This window comes from Heteronotia binoei, chromosome 4, assembly GCF_032191835.1.
Source record: "Heteronotia binoei isolate CCM8104 ecotype False Entrance Well chromosome 4, APGP_CSIRO_Hbin_v1, whole genome shotgun sequence".
Classification (NCBI taxonomy): domain Eukaryota; kingdom Metazoa; phylum Chordata; class Lepidosauria; order Squamata; family Gekkonidae; genus Heteronotia; species Heteronotia binoei.
This window is the reverse complement of record NC_083226.1, coordinates 20,503,146-20,522,028: the sequence shown is the minus strand read 5'-3', so window position 1 is coordinate 20,522,028 and position 18,883 is coordinate 20,503,146. Positions and strand designations below refer to the sequence as shown.

The 18,883-nt window shown below is 47.1% G+C and overlaps 2 protein-coding genes across 2 annotated transcripts in view; one reads left to right on the top strand and one right to left on the bottom strand.

The window, feature by feature from the left end:
- Positions 1 to 18,883, bottom strand: part of MLF2 (myeloid leukemia factor 2) — a 449,608-nt gene that overhangs the window by 77,376 nt on the left and 353,349 nt on the right. The window lies entirely within an intron of this gene.
- On the top strand, positions 16,689 to 18,796 carry LAG3 (lymphocyte activating 3). The gene is made up of 3 exons (XM_060236348.1): positions 16,689 to 16,841; positions 17,033 to 17,259; positions 18,396 to 18,796. The coding sequence occupies exons 2-3, from the start codon at positions 17,052 to 17,054 to the stop codon at positions 18,752 to 18,754; spliced, it is 567 nt and encodes a 188-aa protein (XP_060092331.1). The 5' UTR covers positions 16,689 to 16,841; positions 17,033 to 17,051; the 3' UTR covers positions 18,755 to 18,796.

Here is an 18,883-nt window from a genome sequence, read left to right as displayed (position 1 = left end):
GACCTGAGTTTGATCCCAGCAGAAGCTGGGATCAGGTAGCTGGCTCAAGGTTGACTCAGCCTTCCATCCTTCTGAGGTGGGTAAAATGAGTTCCCAGCTTGCTGGGGGGAAAGCGTAGATGACTGGGGAAGGCAACGGCAAACCACCCCGTTAAAAAAGTCTGCCGTGAAAATGGTGTGAAAGCAACGTCACCCCAGAGTCGGAAAAGACTGGTGCTTGCACAGGGGACGACCTTTATCTTTACCCGCAGAAAAGAACAAAGAGTCCAGCGGTACCTTAAAAGACTAATAAAACTGGTGGCAAGATAGAGATTTCGTGAGTCACTGCTACAGTATTCTAGCTGTCTTCGAACAAGTGAGCAGTGACTCACAAAAAGCTCCCACAAATTTTGTTACATCCAGGTGGGCAGCTGTGTTGGTCTGAAACAACAGAATAAAGTTAGAGTCCCGTAGCACCTTTAAGAGCAACAAAGTTTGATTCCGAATGGAAGCTTTTGTGTGTGTGCATGCACATGAAAGCCTACATTCTGAATAAAAGTCTGTCGGTCTTAAAGGTGCCACTAGGCTCCGATTTTATTCTACAGATCTTGTTAGTCTTTAAGGTGCTTTTGGACTATTTTCTTCTTCAAAAGATGCTGTTATTCCCCCGCACCCACCCCTACAAACACACACAAATGGCATTGTATCGTTTACACGTCCACGAGGGATACATTCCAGGCATCGCTGGGCCAGAGATTCTTGGAGGTCATGATCACTATTGATTCCAGCAGGGGGGAATGCTGCCCCTTTAATTATAGCAAAACTACACCACAGGTTCCAGTGTATATTGAACAGGAGAACAATAAATTCACCAGAAAAAAAAGAAATTCTTTCACACAACAACGTATGTATACATTATATTCAGTGCAATATAAACAATTTTCAACCTTCACAATGTCCACTCGTACATTCCTTTCTTTCAGGACTCAGCCTTACACAGCACACTCAGAGTTCTCCCCTGACGTTCCCAAAGAGTCCATTAGATAATCCACATACGTTGTAATGGGCCTCTAGTAATGCCTCAAGTCTGTCTTTATATATATGTATGTGTGGAACTCCTCCAGCATTGACTGTGAATGATGGTATGCTCTCCCAGAGAGACTGTATTCCTAGGCTTTCTCACGGTTTCGTATTTTCCCTGGCCCTTCTTCAGCCTTTCTGTCTCACTGATGCTGCTTCGCGGAGCTAATACACAAACATGACGTTGGTAACAATCTCAGAGCCTCTACCAAACCCCCATATATGTCTTTTTAAAAATCATTTCACTCACCCACAGTATCTGTTGTGTGTGAGGACCTAAGTGAAGACTAACATGGGTGTCCCTGCCTGGCTCATTATGGTGCTTGGGGGACTCGGGAACAATGGGCAGTAGTATCCAAATCCCTGCCGCCCTGCTCCAATCACGGGCCCCCTGCTGGTTTGAATGATCCAATAACGTGCTTGCGCAGGAACCCTGAGTTGTACCTAGTTGGCCCCGTGGGCCCAGTTCTTCAGTCTTAGAGTGCAGCCCTAGACTATGCTGTACCTAATGAAGAGCTACGATTACTTCCACCTCACCTCTTCATTGCCTTGAACTCACTATATTACAGTATGCGTTTTTCGCACACAGATCAACTCATACGCTTGAAAATCTCTGCTTCTGGCTCCCGCCATTTCGCACCACTCCCTCTGCTAAATAGCAGGGATTCTCTTTACCGTCAAAGGTACAGTCACACAATTTAATCTCATTCATTTAATTACAGCCTGGTAAAATTCTGGCAGCTTTATTTATTATCCTTGGACTCCTTCCTTCTTCCCCTGGGATGCTCAATGCAACTTGCAGGCGGCTGTCTATGTAGCTCCTCCTAGGTTGTTTGCAAGTCGTGATCCCATATGGTCAGCCCAAGCAGAGTCTGTTCAAGGTGGCATGGTACATCAAACCAACAATGCTGCTTTCCATGTTAGTCTTTCAAATGTTGTAACAAGGCTCTAGAGTTTTGAGAACCTGGAAATCTTACAGGCATGTTTTGAACCTTGTTGGTCTTCTGTGAATGTATTGTAAAGATTGGGGTGAGTGTTCTGTTTATGATGTTTTGACAATTGTTTGACTATTGTATAACAATTTAATGTGACATGTATGTATATATTTCCAGTTCCAGTGATAAATAAGCCTCCAAACTGAAGAAAGACGGATGAAACGTCTTGATATCTGTCTTTGGAAGGGCTTCCTTTAGTTCTATGAACTTCCTTTAGTTCTAGGAACTAAATACTGGCATATTGTTACTTCTTTGTGATTGGAAAGGCTGTTTTTGAACTGTCTTCTGTGAATGTCTTTTTGCTACATGCTCTTGTCTATTTGAAGTCCTATGCGCAAGCTTTGTCAGAACGCCACTGACCTCTACATTACACTGTCTTGTTCAAAATTTATGGTGTCTCTTAGCGGTTTTTTTAATTTACACAACATCTAGCTGGTGTCTGGAGATCTCCTGGGATTACGAGTGACCTCCAGATGAGTTCCCCTGGAGAAAATGGCTGCTTTGGAAGGCGGCCTCTATGGCATTAGACCAAACTGAGGTCCCTCCCCTCTCCAAACCCCACCCTGCTCAGACTCCACCCACAAATTTTCCAGGTATTTCTCAACCCAGAGCTGAAAAACCCTATCCTGAGGCTATGGCACACAAGCTTGACTTGGATCTGGGGTGCCAGTCAAGGGCCATTGAGAACTGGCAGCTAGTAGTGCTTTGACACCCTCCATCACAAAGTGTCGCTGGCTTGGCTTGGTTGCAGAGCCAGCCACAGTAGCCCACAGTCCCTGTGAGTGTGATCCTTGAGAGTTGTGCATTGTCGGACTATGAATGCTCTCCCTCCAAGGCGCTCTGTTCTTTATGACTGGTGAGTGGACTTTATTGTGTCTGCCCACCCACCCCCCTCCCCCGTGAGAATGTTCACCTGCATTTTGCATGATGCAACATTTGGTGGGATCTCTCTCTGGAAAAGGAGGCGGGGAATCAACGCAACCTTGGCGAAAGGTGCACACTGCAGGAAAATGCTACCGTCTTCAAGGACAGGTATTTGTCCTCTGGTGCAAAAGCAACATTTCAACACCAACAGCCTGTTTTCAAGAAGCTCCAAGTCACACCACAAGACAGTATTGTTATGAGCGGGTAAGAGGTTAACGTAGGAATTTTCCACTGTTAGAAACCACTAAGAAATGCAGGCAGGCACAGCATTTGACTTTTTGTTTGTGAATGTGCCAAGAACTGGGACGAAGTTATTTTGTGATGACTTTGAGAGGTTGAATGGCCGGGGGTGGGGGTGGGGGGGGAGACAGGCAGTTTCCCTCTCCCCAAAGAAAAAAAGAAATGCCATCTGAACAGGGAGCACCCAAGATATCATGGATCCCCAGTGGAAAATCCAAATGGTGTGTCTTTCAGCACAGGAGGCCAGATTGCTTTTTTTGCTATCCTGACTAGAATGACTGGGATCATGGATTGGCACCAGAGTACCGGTTTTGCATGCAGAAAGTCATAGGTTCAGTTCCCAGCATCTCCAGTAACGACTGGGGTCATGGCTTGGGGTCAGAGTACCGGTTTTGCATGCAGAAAGTCGTAGGTTCAGTTCCCAGCATCTCCAGTAAAAAATAAAAAAGATCTGGTGATGGATGATTTGAAGGCTCTGAGATCCTGGAAGGCTGCTGCCAGTCAGAGCGGACAATACTGACCTTGATAGACCAAACGTCTGTCTCGGTGGGAGGTAGCATCACGTGACCATTGAGAGCAAGGCAGAATGCTGACCTCTGACCTTTGCATGTGACTCCTTCACAGTGGCAACCCCAAGGAACCTAAAACACTGCAATAACAAGTCATAGTCTGAGGTCTGGCAGTCCCGTGAGAACTTCCCCATGGATGGTGCTCTGTCTCTTTCTATTCCCACATTACTAGGTTGGGCCCACATTATTTGACAGAAGTAGGGCTGCCAGCCTCCAGGTGGGACCTGGAGATCTGGAATTACAGCTGATATCCAGGCTACGGAGATCAGTGTGACCTTGGAAAAAACAGATACTTTGGAGGGTGGACTCTATGGAATTATACCCTGCTGAGGTCCCTTTGCTCCTCAAACTCCACCCTCCTCAGACTTCACCCCCCCCAAAAAAAAAAATCTCCAGGAATTTGCCAGCCCAGAGTTGTCAACCCTAGTCAGAGGTGAGTTAGAGATTTTTCCCTAACCCCACACAAGGTGCCTAATTCAGATTTGTTCCATTTGTGTGTGGAGAAGAAGACATTGCCCTTTCAAGGACAAATCTTGAGATAGCTATGGCTGACCCAAGGCCATTTCAGCAGCTGCAAGTGGAAGAGTGAGGAATCAAACCCGGTTCTCCCAGATAAGAGTCCACACATTTAACCACTACACCAAACTGGCTTCAGCCCCTTGCTTCTGCCATTTCCCCCGGGGGGAGGTCAATATGCTACTAGAATACATGTGGACTTCCTCATTGTGCCCAAAAGAAGGCGAAGAAGAAGAGTGGGATTATACCCCTGCCTTTCACTCAGAGAGTGATTTCCCACTACCCTTATGCCGCTCTCACGCTACTCTTCTCTGTGGGGCTTCCGTTGGATTTCACACTGCCCTGGGGCTGCAACTAGCGTTGCCTTTTTCGCACGGCAAACAGAAACTGGTTTTTAGAGGATCTTGTTTGCTGAGTGAAAGAGGTGGAGCCAGTTGCAGCCCCGGGGCAGATAGTGTGGAATCCGACGGAAGCCCCGCGGAGAAGAGGAGAGTGACAGCGGCGTAACGCTAGTGGGAAACTGGTCACTGTCTCAGAGCAGCTTACACTATTGCCTTCCCTGCCTTTCCCCACAACAGACAGGTAGGTGGGGCTGAGAGAGCTCTACTGATTTTTTTCTACAAAAAAGCCCTGCGTGAAAACAATGGTGTTATCAGAGGATGTGGCCTAATATGCAAATGAGTTCCTGCTGGGCTTTTCCCTACATAAAGCTGTGTGAAACAATGGTTATATCAGAGGGTGTGACCTAATATGCAAATGAGCTCCTGCTGGGCTTTTTCTACAAAAAAGCCCTGTGTGAGACAATGGTGATGGCAGAGGGTGTGGCCTAATATGCAAATGAGTTCCTGCTGGGCTTTTCTACCAACCCTCCCCGCCGTCTCACCTCCCCAAATGGTTACTGTCACACTGATTAGCTGTATAGCACTCCAGCCACCTGTAATATGTAAGGGGCAGAGGATAAAAGTAGGCGATATCACACAAGGGTGGATTGGTCTCGTTCACGCCTGTGCAAAGGAAGAATCTAGAGTAGGAGGAGAGCTCACCGCGCTGACTGGATGAACTTGCTGGCCCAAGAGCTTCAGCAGCTCATATATCAAACCTACAGACTCAGCTGCTCAGAAGAGAAATGACTATGCCTGTTGGTGCACAATGGAAAATGAAGGTCACTGCCATATCTCTAAGATTACAGTTACCTCCCGGATGTCCGGCTGTAGGAACTGATGGTGCTAGATGAAGATGAGGTTCCACCAACTGAGATAAACTTGGAGGTTCACAGCGCCATCCTAAGGAAAGTAGTACCTTTCTCCATCGACGGAAGTAAACAGGCTCGCCATGGACTTCAACAGAAGGGTGTCAGTTGGTTTAGGATTGCTTTGTTTGGTCAGGGTGTTTGAGAGTTTTTAGAAAAGGAAAGGAAAGATCGTTGCCTGTGCAAGCACGGAGTCGTTACCGACCCATGGGGTGATATCACATCATGACACTTTCTTGGCATGCATTTTATAAGGTGGTTTGCCATTGCCTTCTCCAGTCATCTTCACTTTACCCCCAGCTAGCTGGTCCAAGCTCTCTGCTCATGACCTGAGTTCGATCCTGGCGGAAGCTGGGTTTAGGTAGCTGGTTCAAGGTTGACTCAGCCTTCCATCCTTCCGAGGTCAGTAAAATGAGGGGAAGGCAATGGCAAACCACCCTGTAAAAAGTCTGCTGTGAAAACGTTGTGATGCGACGTCACCCCAGAGTCAGAAACGACCTGTAGTTGCACAGGGGACTAACTTTACCCCATTTTTTTCCAAGCTGGCTACTCATTTTACCGACCTCGGAAGGATGGAAGGCTGAGTCAACCCTGAGCCGGCTACCTGAACCCAGCTTCTGCCGGGATTGAACTCAGGTTATGAGCAGAGCTCGGACTGAAGTACTGCAGCTTTACCACTCTGCACCACGGGGCTTCTTTTAAGAAAATACAACTGTGCAATGGAGGACTCACGCCCCACTTCTAGGGGATCTTTGCAAAACCACAAATGCTTTCAGAAAAATGTGTGACCCTCCCAGGGCTTTTTTTTTTGTAGAAAAACATTTATATGTTTAACACATTTAAAATGTTTATAGCCCTCCTTCCTCATAGTTCAAGGAGGCTTGCAATAATAGTTTAAAACAATTTAACCAAAAATAAAATAGAAACCCCATGAGAGTTCATGCGAATAATGCCCCATTCACACATTCAGGTCATCCCTGGATATTGCCATCAACCGGCTAGTCCTTAAGGCTGAACTAAATGGGATGCTCCGTTGTGTATAGCTTTCTCCCTATCCTCCCCCACCCCCTTCTAAGAAATGCAGTTGCAGAGACAGCAATTTGCACTGGAAGATTAGTTTCAGAAGCAAGCGCCTTTTTAAAATTAAGGTGGATGGATCTGACCCACAGGGTACATACTCCACCAAGTAGTTATCTCGTACCAGCCCCATTTAAATTCACAGAGGCTTGCTACAAAGGCATCGGGGACGGATGCATTTAGACTCTGCTTTTCTTAGGCTGAGATTCATCTTTGCAAAAGCAAACGGTTGCATGACAGGGCTGCGTGTTAATTGGATTACAGACCGTTTGACCTTGGGGAAGGAATCCAATAATATTAATCTTCCAATGAGGTTACAAAAACAACACCCGTTGAGGGCTCTAATCCACAAAAGGATATGCAAGGAATAAAGTCTTTAAGATGCTCCAGTTTAATTTTGGGCAAACGGAAGGCCAGGCCTCTGGATTTTCTGCAGCATTTTTGAAAAGGACAAAAAAGTTGGGCAAAAAGGACACACGTCAAACAGGGTGTGGACCTTGGTTTGGCAGAGTATCTCGATCCCTCTTCCCAGTATATATATTCAGCTCCCACTGAATCCGAGGCCTATATATATGTATATACTCAGTGGCAGAGCATCTGCTTGGTAAGCAGAAGGTCCCAGGTTCAATTCCCGGCATCTCCAACTAAAAAAGGTCCAGGCAAGTAGGTGTGAAAGACCTCAGCTTGAGACCCTGGAGAGCTGCTGCCAGTCTGAGTAGATAATACTGACTTTGATGGACCGAGGGTCCCATCCCGTTCAATACTCTGCGTCACACAGTGGCCAAAAAACCCAGGAGCCATCAGGAGGTCCATCAGTGGGGTCAGGACACCAGAAGCCCTCCCACTTCCCCACTTCTCCCCTTCCCCCAAGAATACAGATCATCACTGCCCAGACATAAGAACATAAGAGAAGCCATGTTGGATCAGGCCAATGGCCCAGTCCAACATTCTGTCAGTGGTAAAAAAAAAGGCACCATCAGGAGGTCCACCAGTAGGGCCAGGACACTAGAAGCCTCGATGGCTCTTTGCATTCTTGCCATGCCCTGGTTAATATTTTTGAAAAACTAGACAAAGCTGAAGTGCAACGAGGAATCTTGGAGTATTTTACTGACCTTAGTGGCTTACTGGAATTCGACTTGCCAATACATCTTATAGGAAATTGATTTGGACTCTTGCGGACATTATTAGCATGAGTTTGCTATTTGCAGCATAGCATCCAGTGCCTCTCCCCAGAATACCCTCCAAGTTTCAAAAGAATTGGACCAGAGGCTCCAATTCTATGAGCTCCCAAAGAAGGTGCTCCTATCCTTCATTATTTCCCATGGAGGGAAGGCATTTCAAAGGTGTGCAGTCCCTTAAATGTGATGGCCAGAACTCCTTTTGGAGTTCAGTTATGCTTGTCACAACCTTGCTCCTGGTTCCACTCCCAAAATCTCCTGGCTCCACCCCCAAAGTTCCCAGACACTTCTTAAATTGGACTTGGCAACCCTACCTTCCGTAGCACTCTGTTGGCAGTCTTAGAACCCTTTCATTCCTGCAAACCTCCATCTTGATTTTTGACTGGCCTATCTGTCTATGTGCCACTGGCTGATCTACTCAGGGGCTAGGGGGTGCTCAAAACCTGCTGACTCAGCTCATGTGCCATTTTCCTGCCATGGACAAGGAGCCAGTTTTTCAGCAACCTGTTCGTTGACACATTTGTGGCTGTTCAGCTGATCGCTTCACCAAATCCGTTCCTAACTGTGTGGAAAAGCAGAATCAGCTTTTCATATGCGTCTGTTCTCAGCATAGCCTGTCACAAACCATACAGATCAGTCATAAATAAATGCTGTGTTTAAAAGGAAATCCTAACATTTGGTGCTTGTCTGTTTAATGCTTGCCCATATTAACTGCTGCCCATCTGCTTGGCTTGCCAGCATTTTTGTACACACACAATTTTGGGGGAAACCCCTGATGAAAAACCTCTTTGACTGTCATTGAGTACTGAACCCAACAGACCTGGCAATTTGTTCCCATCCGATTGTTACAGTCAGTACATGAAGTCTGACTGTCAAACATGTTTCCCCTGAAACTCACAATCTCTCTGCTGTGAACTGAGATGTGCTTACATCACTGTGGTCCAGAGCACATGGTTCCAAGAAGTGCATAACCAACTTTTCAAGAATGCGGCGGTGGTAATCGACCATCAAATTCCACTGTTTGTGCAGATCTGCTGGTCCAGTTTAGAATCTATAAATGAAAGCAGGCACCTTCACACCTGTATACTGGTGGGCAGGGGTGGAATTCTAGCAGGAGCTCCTTTGCAATATTAGGCCACACCCCCTGATGTAGCCAATCCTCCAAATGCTTACAACAAAGAGACTTGTAAGCTCTTGGAGGATCGGTTACATCAGGGGCGTATGGCCTAATATGCAACGGAGCTCCTGCTAGAATTCCACCCCTGCTGGTGGGATATGAATTGGATGTCACAGAGCTGCAGTAGACAGCCAAATGAAACTATTCACTCAATATCCAACTGCGGTGGGAAAGAAAAACAGTTCACCGGGAACGGCATTAGGAAAGAGACAGAGAATAGAATGGCCAGTATCATAATGCCCTTGCGTGGCTTGGAAAACATGTTTCTCAAACTGGGTTCTGGGATTCCTGTAAGTCCACAAGGGCTTTCCAGCCCCTAGAGAGATCGACTGTCCTAATACAGTCACCAAATATATTTTTGGTGTAAAAATGAACTGGATTTTGCTCTGTTTCTCAATGCAAACTGTTTCACCATCGCCAGAAACAGAGAGAGTGCCCTGCGTTCTCTCCATTTTAAGAAAGTCAGAGAACAGAGACTCCACAAGAAAGGTTTATAAAAGCATGCACGAGAGTTGACAAGGAATTTTCCCCCTCCCAAAATGCTAAAACTTGTGAGCGTCCAACAAAGTTGATGAAAACAGGCACCTTCACACCTGTACACTGGTGGGATATGAACTGGATGTCACAGAGCCGGTTTGGTGTAGTGGTTAAGTGTGCAGACTCTTATCTGGGAGAACTGGGTTTGATTCCCCATTCCTCCACTTGCACCTGCTGGAATGGCCTTGGGTTAGCCATAGCTATCGCAGGAGTTGTCCTTGAAAGGGCAGTTTCTGTCAGAGCCCTCTCGGCCTCACCCACCTCACAGGGTGTCTGTTGTGGGAGGAGAAGATATAGGAGATTGTAAGCCGCTCTGAGTCTCTGATTCAGAGAGAAGGGTGGGGTGTAAAGCTGCAGTCTTCTTCTTCTTGAAGGGCAGCAGATTCAGGACGGATGAAAGAAAATACTTCTTTACACAGTGGGGTTATTAAAATGCGGAATTTGCTGCCAGAGGATGTAACGAGGGCAGATCTTGGCCTCTATGTCCCGTCGTTGGCAGTTTGGAGGAACTGGTTGACTGCTCTGTGAGTCAGGATGCTGGACTAGATGGACCACCGGTCTGATCGCGGTCTGATCCCTCTTCTTATGTTCTTATGAATCTACAAGTTGCCTACACACACTTGGAAAGGGGGCTGTGTGTGGTGTGTGTGAGCAATAGGGGAATGGAGGGCTTTGGGCACTGGTGGGTAGGTGTGACGGTGAGCATTTTCCACACAAAATGGGGATCTTTAAGATGCTAATGTTTGAGAACAGCTGCTCAAGATGCTAATGTTTGAGAAGAACAGCTGCTCAACAGCTGCTCAAGTTGTCTGCTTGCCAGGGCTTTTGGGGGTCTATGAATTGCAGGCGTCCTTTTCTGGGTGTGTGTGGGAGGTTTGAGGTTTGTTATTGAATTGGGCTCTTCCGTTGTAACGTTTTAATGATTACTGGAAGCTGCCTTCCATCATGTGGAAAGATAGGGTATACATATCTTAAATTAACCTGTAAACAGTACGACCTCATTTGGACTACTGTGTACAGTTCTGTCGGCTGTGTCTTAAAAGGGCTATTCTAGAGTGGGAAAAGTACACCAAAAGGCAGCCTGAATGACCAAGGGCAGGGCTTTTTTTGTAGCAGGAACTCCTTTACATATCAGGCTACTCCCCCCGCCCCCCCTGATGTAGACAATCCTCCAAAAACTTACAGGGCTCTTCTTACAGGGCCTACTGTAAGCTCTTTGAGGATTGGCTACATCAGGGGAGTGTGGCCTAATATACAAAGGAGTTCCTGTTACAAAAAAAGCCCTGACTGAGGGATTGGACCACCTTCTCTGAGGAAAAGGGAAAAGTTAGTCACTTGTTAGTTTAAAAAACAACAACAAGGGGAGACATAATATTTGTTTACATGACGAAGCATGGGAAAAAAGAGATCTTTCATCTCTTGTCAAAAACTGTAGTTAGTTTTGATTCCAGTCGCACCTTATGAGAGCAACAAGATTTTCTAGGTATAAGCTTTTGAAAGTCAACGCTCCTGTATCTGATGAAGAACTGTGATGCCTCATGAAGCAGATAGGCAGTAGATTCAGGCCAGACAAGGTTCTTCACAAAATGCTGAACTGACAAATGGAATTCATTGCCACAGGATGTAGCAATGGCCACTAGCTCCATTGTCTTTCAAGGGAGATTAGACTAATTCATGGAGGAGGAGCCCATTGATAGTTTAGTAGCTGTAGTGTCTAAATGTTCAGAGGCACTTTGCCTTTGAATACAAACTGCCTGGAGACAATAGGAGGAGGTATGGGCCTCTGTGCTCCATTTGTAGATGTTCAGCATGCCAGAGTTTGTAGGCCCCCAGGTGTGGTGTAGCAGGGCTTGTCCCTCCTTGTTGTGTATGTAATGGAGCAAGTTTTCTTCCCCACAAGCAAGCGCTGCCCACTCAATCATTTTTCCAACTCTTCCCATAAGTACCATTATATCTGTCACACCAAATTAATTCACTAACGGATAATAACATGTACATTAAACTGAAATAATGCATCTAATTGGAATCGCTTCTTTCGATTCATCTGCTGCCAAGGGAAAAGAGGATACACGAATACACAAAGGGGTCTTAAAAAGGTAAAGGTAGTCCCCCTGTGCAAGCACCAGTCATTTCCGACTCTGGGGTGACGTTGCTTTCACAACGTTTTCATGGCAGACTTTTTACAGGGTGGTTTGCCATTGCCTTCCCCAGTCATCTACGCTTTCCCCCCAGCAAGCTGAGTGCTCATTTTACCGACCTCGGAAGGATGGAAGGCTGAATCAACCTCGAGCCGGCTGCCTGAACCCAGCTTCCGCTGGGATCGAACTCGGGTCGTGAGCAGAGGTTAGGACTGCAGTACTGCAGTTTTACCACTCTGTGCCACGGGGCCTTACACAGACTCAAACCCTCAAATCTATCAAGATCGAACTTGCCTAATCTGAATGGCAGCAGTTCTCTGGGGTCTCAGGTACAGAGGTCTTGCATATCAATTACTCCTGGATCCTTTTCAGTGGGGACTGAACCTTGGGACTGAATACACTTCAATGGAGGGGAAGAAGAGGAGGAGGAGATGGGCTCTCTACCCTGCCCTTCACTTGGAGTCTCAGAGCAATTTACGATCTCTTTTCCTTCCAACAAACATGCTGTGAGGTAAGTGTGGATGAGAGGAGAGCTCTGAGAGAACTGTGACTGGCCCAAGGTCACCCAGCTGGCTGCATGTGAAGGAGTGGGGAATCAAATCTCGTTCTTCCAGAACAGAGTCTGCACTCTTAACCAGTACACCAACTGTAGGACTGTCAGACCAGGGGTGACAAACATGCGGCCCGGGGGCTGAATCAGGCCCCCGGAGGGCTTCTATCAGGCCCCCGAGCAACTGGCTCTGCTTCCTTCTCCCTCTCTCTTGCTTCCTTCTGCATCGCAACTTGCTTTGCAAGGCTTGCTCAATCGCACAGGAGGTACAGAGCAAAGCCTCAATTTTCTCCATTGGCTGTGGCTCCTCGTCCTCCAGGTCCCCTGGGGAGAGAGGAAAAGAACCAGAGCCTCCTTTGCCCAGTTCCCTGGGTCCCATAGGAGAAATACAAAGAACGCACCTTTAAGACCAACAAGTGCTAATATTTTAAGCATGTTTTAAGTTTTTTAAAAAACCACTTTAGATGTGTTTGTCTGTGTCCTTTATAAAGTTTATATCTCTGCTACCTGATCTTAAATAGGTACACACATGGCACAGCCCAACATGACTCAGCCCAAACCGACAAGGTCTCATTTATGTCACATCCGGCCCTCATAACAAATGAGTTCCACACTCCTGACTCAGACTGCCAGCGGCTGCACAGGTTCTCATACAGAGGCCTTTTTCATCACACGCTGCCTGGCCCTTTTAACTGAAAATGCCGGGAATTGAACCTGGGACCTTCTGCATGCAAAGCAGAGGATCCTCCATGAAGCCAGTCCCACTGCAGTATCAGCCCTTCGCTGATCTTCTCGGAGAAGACTTGTGAGGACAGAGTAAAGATACCTGCTTTAATGCCTGTCTTTTGTGCACTTTTTTTTAAAGGCAGGGAGGGTCACCTGGCCATCTCTGAGACGTTTTGATCCAGTGCCTGCCATAGGGGTGCCAAGTCCAATTAAAGAAATATCTGGGGGTGGAGCCAGGAGACATTGGGAGTGAAGTCAGGAGCAAGGTTGTGACAAGAATAATTGAACTCCAAGGGAGTTTTGGTCATCACATTTAAAGGGACCGCACACCTTTTTAAATGCCTTCCTTCCATAGGAAATAATGAAGGATAGGGGCCCCTTCTTTTGGGGCTCATAGAATTGGACCCCATGGTCCAATCTTTTTGAAACTTGGGAGGTATTTTTGGGGAGAGGCACTGGATGCAATGCTGAAATTTTGGCTCCTTTAACTCTAAAAACAGCCCCCTCAGAGCCCCACATACCCGCGGATCAATTCTCCATTATTTCCTATGGCAGGGGTGGCCAATGGTAGCTCTCCAGATGTTTTTTTGCCTACAACTTCCATCAGCCCCAGCCAGCATGGCTAATGGCTGGGGCTGATGGGAGTTGTGGGCAAAAGACATCTGGAGCGCTACCATTGGCCACCTCTGTCCTATGGGAATAAGTCTCCCTAGGGAATAATAGAGTTCCCAGTAGCCATTTCCTTCCCCTCCCCCAACTTTCTGATGACCCTGAAGCGGGGGGAGGGCCTCCAAACCGGGGGATCCCCTGCTCCACCTGGGGATTGGCAACCCTCGCCTCCCAGTTGCCTGAGCATGAACATTTCTGCACCCAGTTTTCCTTGTGATGAAAAGAAGTAGCACTATGCCATGTGTCTTTCATACAATGAAGCGTAGGTTGCTCTGCTACACACATTCTGGAAAATCAAGTGGTTTATTGCCGATCTGCCTCTGCAATTGTTTTTCTACCAGGGGTGTCAAACTAATTTGTCATGAGCAGGGCCTTTTTTGTAGCAGGAACTCCTTTGCCTATGAGGCCACACACCGCTGGTGTAGCCAATCCTCCAAGAGCTTACAGGACTCTTAGTACAGGGCCGACTGGAAGCTCCAGGGGGATTGGCTACATCAGGGGTGTGTGGCCTAAGATGCAAAGGAGTTCCTGCTACCAAAAAAAAAAAAAGCCCTGGTTATGAGGGCCAGATCTGACATAAATGAGACCTTGTCGGATCGGGCCACGTGTGTCATAAAATGTAATGCCAGGTAGCGCAGATATAGACTTTATAAAGGACACAGACAAACACAATTAAATATTTTGTTAAAAAAACCCTTAAAATAAAACATGCTTAGAAGTTTAGCACTCATATTTTGCTTACTTTTTAACCCCTTTGTTTATTTAATAGTCTGTGATAACTGACACCTCTTGCCCTGAATTATTGCATCAAATGTCTATGCTGTAGCAATCTTGAGTATGCTGTTCAGGTGTGTCTGCAAATCTGCTTTTGTTTTATTGACATTCATTACTGAGATCTCATGGTCCATGCTTTGAGTCTAAGACCCAGGAGAAAACATGAAATGGCTGGGCATTGCAAGCTTTTGTACATAAGCTGCTTCATGTGCTGGTTAGACAATGAAGAAAACAGAGGCTTTGTTCCGTGGCTCCTGTGCAATTGAGCAAGCCTGGCAAAGCAAGCTGTGATGCAGAAGGAAGCAAGAGAGAAGGAGAAGGAAGCAAATGACAGTGAGCTGCTCATGAGCCTGGTAGCAGCCCTCCTGTTCTACACTTCTCCTAAGTGGGGCCTCTGAGCACCTTTAATGAAGTGGTTAGAGTGGTGTTCTAGGACCAAAGAGAACTGGGTTCAAATCTCTGCTCAGCCTTGAAGCCTGCCTGGGTAGTAGGATTGCAAGTTCGGGTCTGGAAATTCCTGGAAATTTGGGGAAGGATCCCAGGAAAGGCATGGTTTGGGGAGGGGAGGAACACCAATGAGGTATAATGCCAGAGTGTCCACTCTTCAAAGAAGCCATCTTTTTCCTATGGGAACCAGTCACTGTTGTCTGGAAACCAATTATAATTCCGGGAGATCTTCAGGCCCACCTGGAGGTTGGCAACCCAACTGGGTAGCCATGGCCCATCCACATTTTCTCAGCTTGGCCTACCTCACAAGATTATTGTGGAGATAAAATGAGGGAGGAAGAAGCAGATACGCTTCTCTGAGTCAAGAGGATCTGATGCATGCTAGAGAGGAAGATACCAGTGACACCGATTTTTACCAGGATGAATTGCTCAGAGCGCATGAGACGCTTCAGCGCACCAGGTAAATGCTTCAGTGTTGTGAATATTCTTTGTCTCCTTCAATGCTGTCAACAAGGTGTTTTGAAAAAGACAGATTAAAGGAGACGAAACTGCCATAAAAGGAAAAGCAAGCAAGAAAGATAAAAGCAAAACACCAGGGAGCCTTCCAGAGAGGTGAGCTTCTGTACACGTTTTTCCACTGTAAGTGAAAAACCATGAAGAAAAACAACTTCTTGAGAGTGGACCGAATGAGACAGTTTCCACTGCGAGAAGCTGTTAGCCTTCTCTCGGTCTTCCTGCACATGTTTCAGTCGGGTCTGACTTCTCGGCTGTGACGTAACTCACCTCAGCCCTGTCAGGAAACCAGCAGCCCCCTGCCATAAAAGGGTGATGAAGCCAGGCCTTTGATCAGAGATCCACCTCCGCTTCCCAGTCTCTTGACAGTTCTGGGCCCTTTTGAACCCTCCCTGCTGAGGGGGACGATGCCCTCCCAACGTGGGCCCTTTGATGCCCCCATCACCGCTCTGGTCTTCCTTTCCTTTGCCCTCACTCTCCTGATGACCAACGGTAAGGGACGACATGTGGCCAAGAATATGAGGAGGGGTGGAAGTAGGCGTCTGCTTCGATTGGTATCTGAAGTTACAGTTGCCAACTCCAGGCTGGGGCATACCTGGAGATTTGGTGGATGGGAAAGGGACCTTAGTGGGGTATAATGCCATACATTTTCACCCTCCAAAGCAAGCCGTTTTCTCCAGGGGAATGGACGTCTGTAGTTTGGAGATCAGTTGCGAGTCCAGATCTCCAGGCCACATCCGGAGTTCGGCAGCCTTAACCTCTGAACCCTTCTGGATCACTTGAGTGTCTGAGCGCCAGTTTGGTGTAGTGGTTAAGGGTGCAGACTCTAATCTGGGAGAACCAAGTTTGATTCACCACTCCTCCACTTCAAACCAGCTGGGTGCCCTTGGGTTCCCTCAGAGATGTTCTCTTAATAGCAGTTGTCTCAGAGCTCTCTCAGCCCCACCTGCCTCACAGGGTGTCTGTTGTGGGGAGAGGAAGGGAGATTATAAGCTGCTCTGAGACTGAGTGAATGGCAGCGTATAAATCCAGTTTCTTCTTCTTCTTCTCCACTACACTCTTACGGCAACCCTATCCAGGGGTGATTTTGTAGAAAAATAGGTGGTGGAGCTCATCCAGGGGTTGTTATGCAGCTGCACATACTATTCAATGGACAAGGAAGTGGAACTCTCAGGAGGAGGAGGAACTCTCAGAAAGGTTCAGGAGCTGTGCTCCTGTGAGCTCCCACTGAATCTGAGGCCTGACCCTATGCCACCATTTTACCTCAGTAGTACCACCCTCTGAGGCTAGATTGAAACACGCAAAGCCTTTTCTATTCACCTTATCCATTCTTTGTTTGGATTGATGTTTCTGTTGCAGCTAGAAATGTTTCTTGCAAAGTGAAAGAAGAGCAGAGAGTGTGGGCTGAAGCAGGGAGCCGGGCGGTCCTTCCCTGTTACCTGGAGAACAGCTTAGGAGAGGTGTACAAGAGATTGTCGGTCCGATGGGAGCGGCGGAGAAGCAGGTAAGAGGTGCAACCCATTTTTACCTCAGATGGATCTTTCTCATCATTATCCTTCTAGTTCATTCATTCTAGTTCCCAACTATTTTTCCCATCCCAGTGACTACCATCTTGCCAACGTATCTTCAAGCCTCTTTCCTAGTTTATGCTCCCCCCCACCCCGACTAACACAAGTGCTCTCTTGTTGCCTCCAGTCCCCCCCAGGTGCATCACATGGTTCTCCAGGTGGCCCGTAGCGGTCTCAAAATGCGGGCCCGTGCCATGATGTCCCGAGTGTCAGTGCAGGACCGAGACTTTCTCCATGGGGATTTCTCACTTCAAATCGAGCCCACGTCGATTGACGATATGGGGAGATATACGGCAAGAGTGGAATACGGCAGCAAGGTGCACTGCTGTAAGCTGAAACTTGATGTGGCCTCAGGTAAGCGGATTTGATACTTGCAAGAGATCTGTTCTGTTGGATCTGGGGAGCTGCCTGGGGAATCTGGAGTGAGGTTTGGTAGCTAGTTAGGTTTTTTAAAATAGGAAATATTAGTTTCAGGTTTAGGAATGAGTAAGCAAGTATGCCCTGACCTGGATAGCCCCAGATAGCCTGATCTCATCAGATCTCAGAAGCTAAGCAGGGTCAGTCGTGGTTTGTATTTGGATGGGAGACCACCAAGGAAGCCCAGGGTCCCTACACAGAGGCAGGCAATGGCAAACCACCTCTGTTTGTCTCTTGCCTTGAAAACCCTACTTATGGATGCAACTTATGGCCAAGCATTGGCAGATGAAAAATAACCTTTCCCCAGGCAATAGAAGCGGAGGCAGCATTAACTGAGACTTTGGGAATGTGCCGTGAGTTAGTCAAGGTTACCTCAACTGAGCTTCTTAACCAACTTTTGATTTGGTATCGAGTTTGGAAAACATAGTCCTTCTTTCAAATGACCTTAGAAAGGAATGGTTGGTTGAGCTAGAAGCAGGATAAGCCTTGAGGCTAGAGCTGCTATCTCCAGGTTGGGAAATTTGTGGAGATCTGGGAGTGGAGTTTGGAGAGAAGAGGTTACCTCAGTTGCCATTTTCTCCATTGGAACTGAAATTTGTGGAGATTTGGGTGTGACGCTTGGAGAGAAAAGGTTACCTCAGCTGCCATTTTCTCCATGAGAGCTGAAATTTGTGGAGATTTGGGATGAGGTTTAGAGAGAAGAGGTTACCTCAGCTGCCATTTTCTCCATGGGAGCTGAAATTTGTGGAGATTTGGGGATGAGGTTTAGAGAGAAGACGTTACCTCAGCTGCCATTTTCTCCATGGGAACTGAAATTTGTGGAGATTTGGGGGTCAGGTTTGAAGAGAAGAGGTTACCTCAGCTGCCATTTTCTCCATGGGAGCTGAAATTTGTGGAGATTTGGGGATGAGGTTTAGAGAGAAGAGGTTACCTCAGCTGCTATTTTCTCCATGGAAGCTGAACTCTGTCTTCTGGATATCAGTTGTAATTCTAGGAAAATCCAGGCCCCATTTGAGGTTGGCAAGTCTAGTAAATTTTATGTTTAAATTCTCTATTCCTCCCTTCCCCCACAGTAACCCCATACCCACTTGGTCCATTGGTTGAGTCTGAGCCCGTTAACCTGACCTGCAACTCCACACTTCCAAAAAAACTGATAAAGATACACTGGTTCCACGCTGGTTACCTCATCACCTCATCTGGTCGTTTCCAGGCTGCGGATCAGTCTCTGTTTATCTCCAGATCAATGGCTAGTGACTCTGGACCCTGGGTCTGTGAACTCACCTACTCAGGCGGTGAGAGAGTTTCTGCCACACACCACCTTCAAGTCCTAGGTAAGACGTCAGCCTTTGCCTCAGATTCCCCCAAAGCGTGGATTGACTCATTTGGAGCAACGAGACTCTTTTTCTTTCTCAGTTTCATCTTCTCTGGATGAGCCAACAGACATCTTCACCTCAAATTCTGGGGTCTGTGGGATCCACACTGACTCTGTCTAATACCCTGGGCCATCTTTCTGCTCCTACGTGCAGGTTTTGCTGGGCCAACTGTAGTCTACGCTGCAGCA

Coding starts and splice junctions, on each gene's coding strand:
- LAG3 (XM_060236348.1), top strand. CDS start 17,052: ATGGTTCTCCAGGTGGCCCGTAGCGGTCTCAAAATGCGGGCCCGTGCC. Junction 17,260..18,395: donor GAAACTTGATGTGGCCTCAG/GTAAGCGGATTT, acceptor CTTCCCCCACAG/TAACCCCATACCCACTTGGT.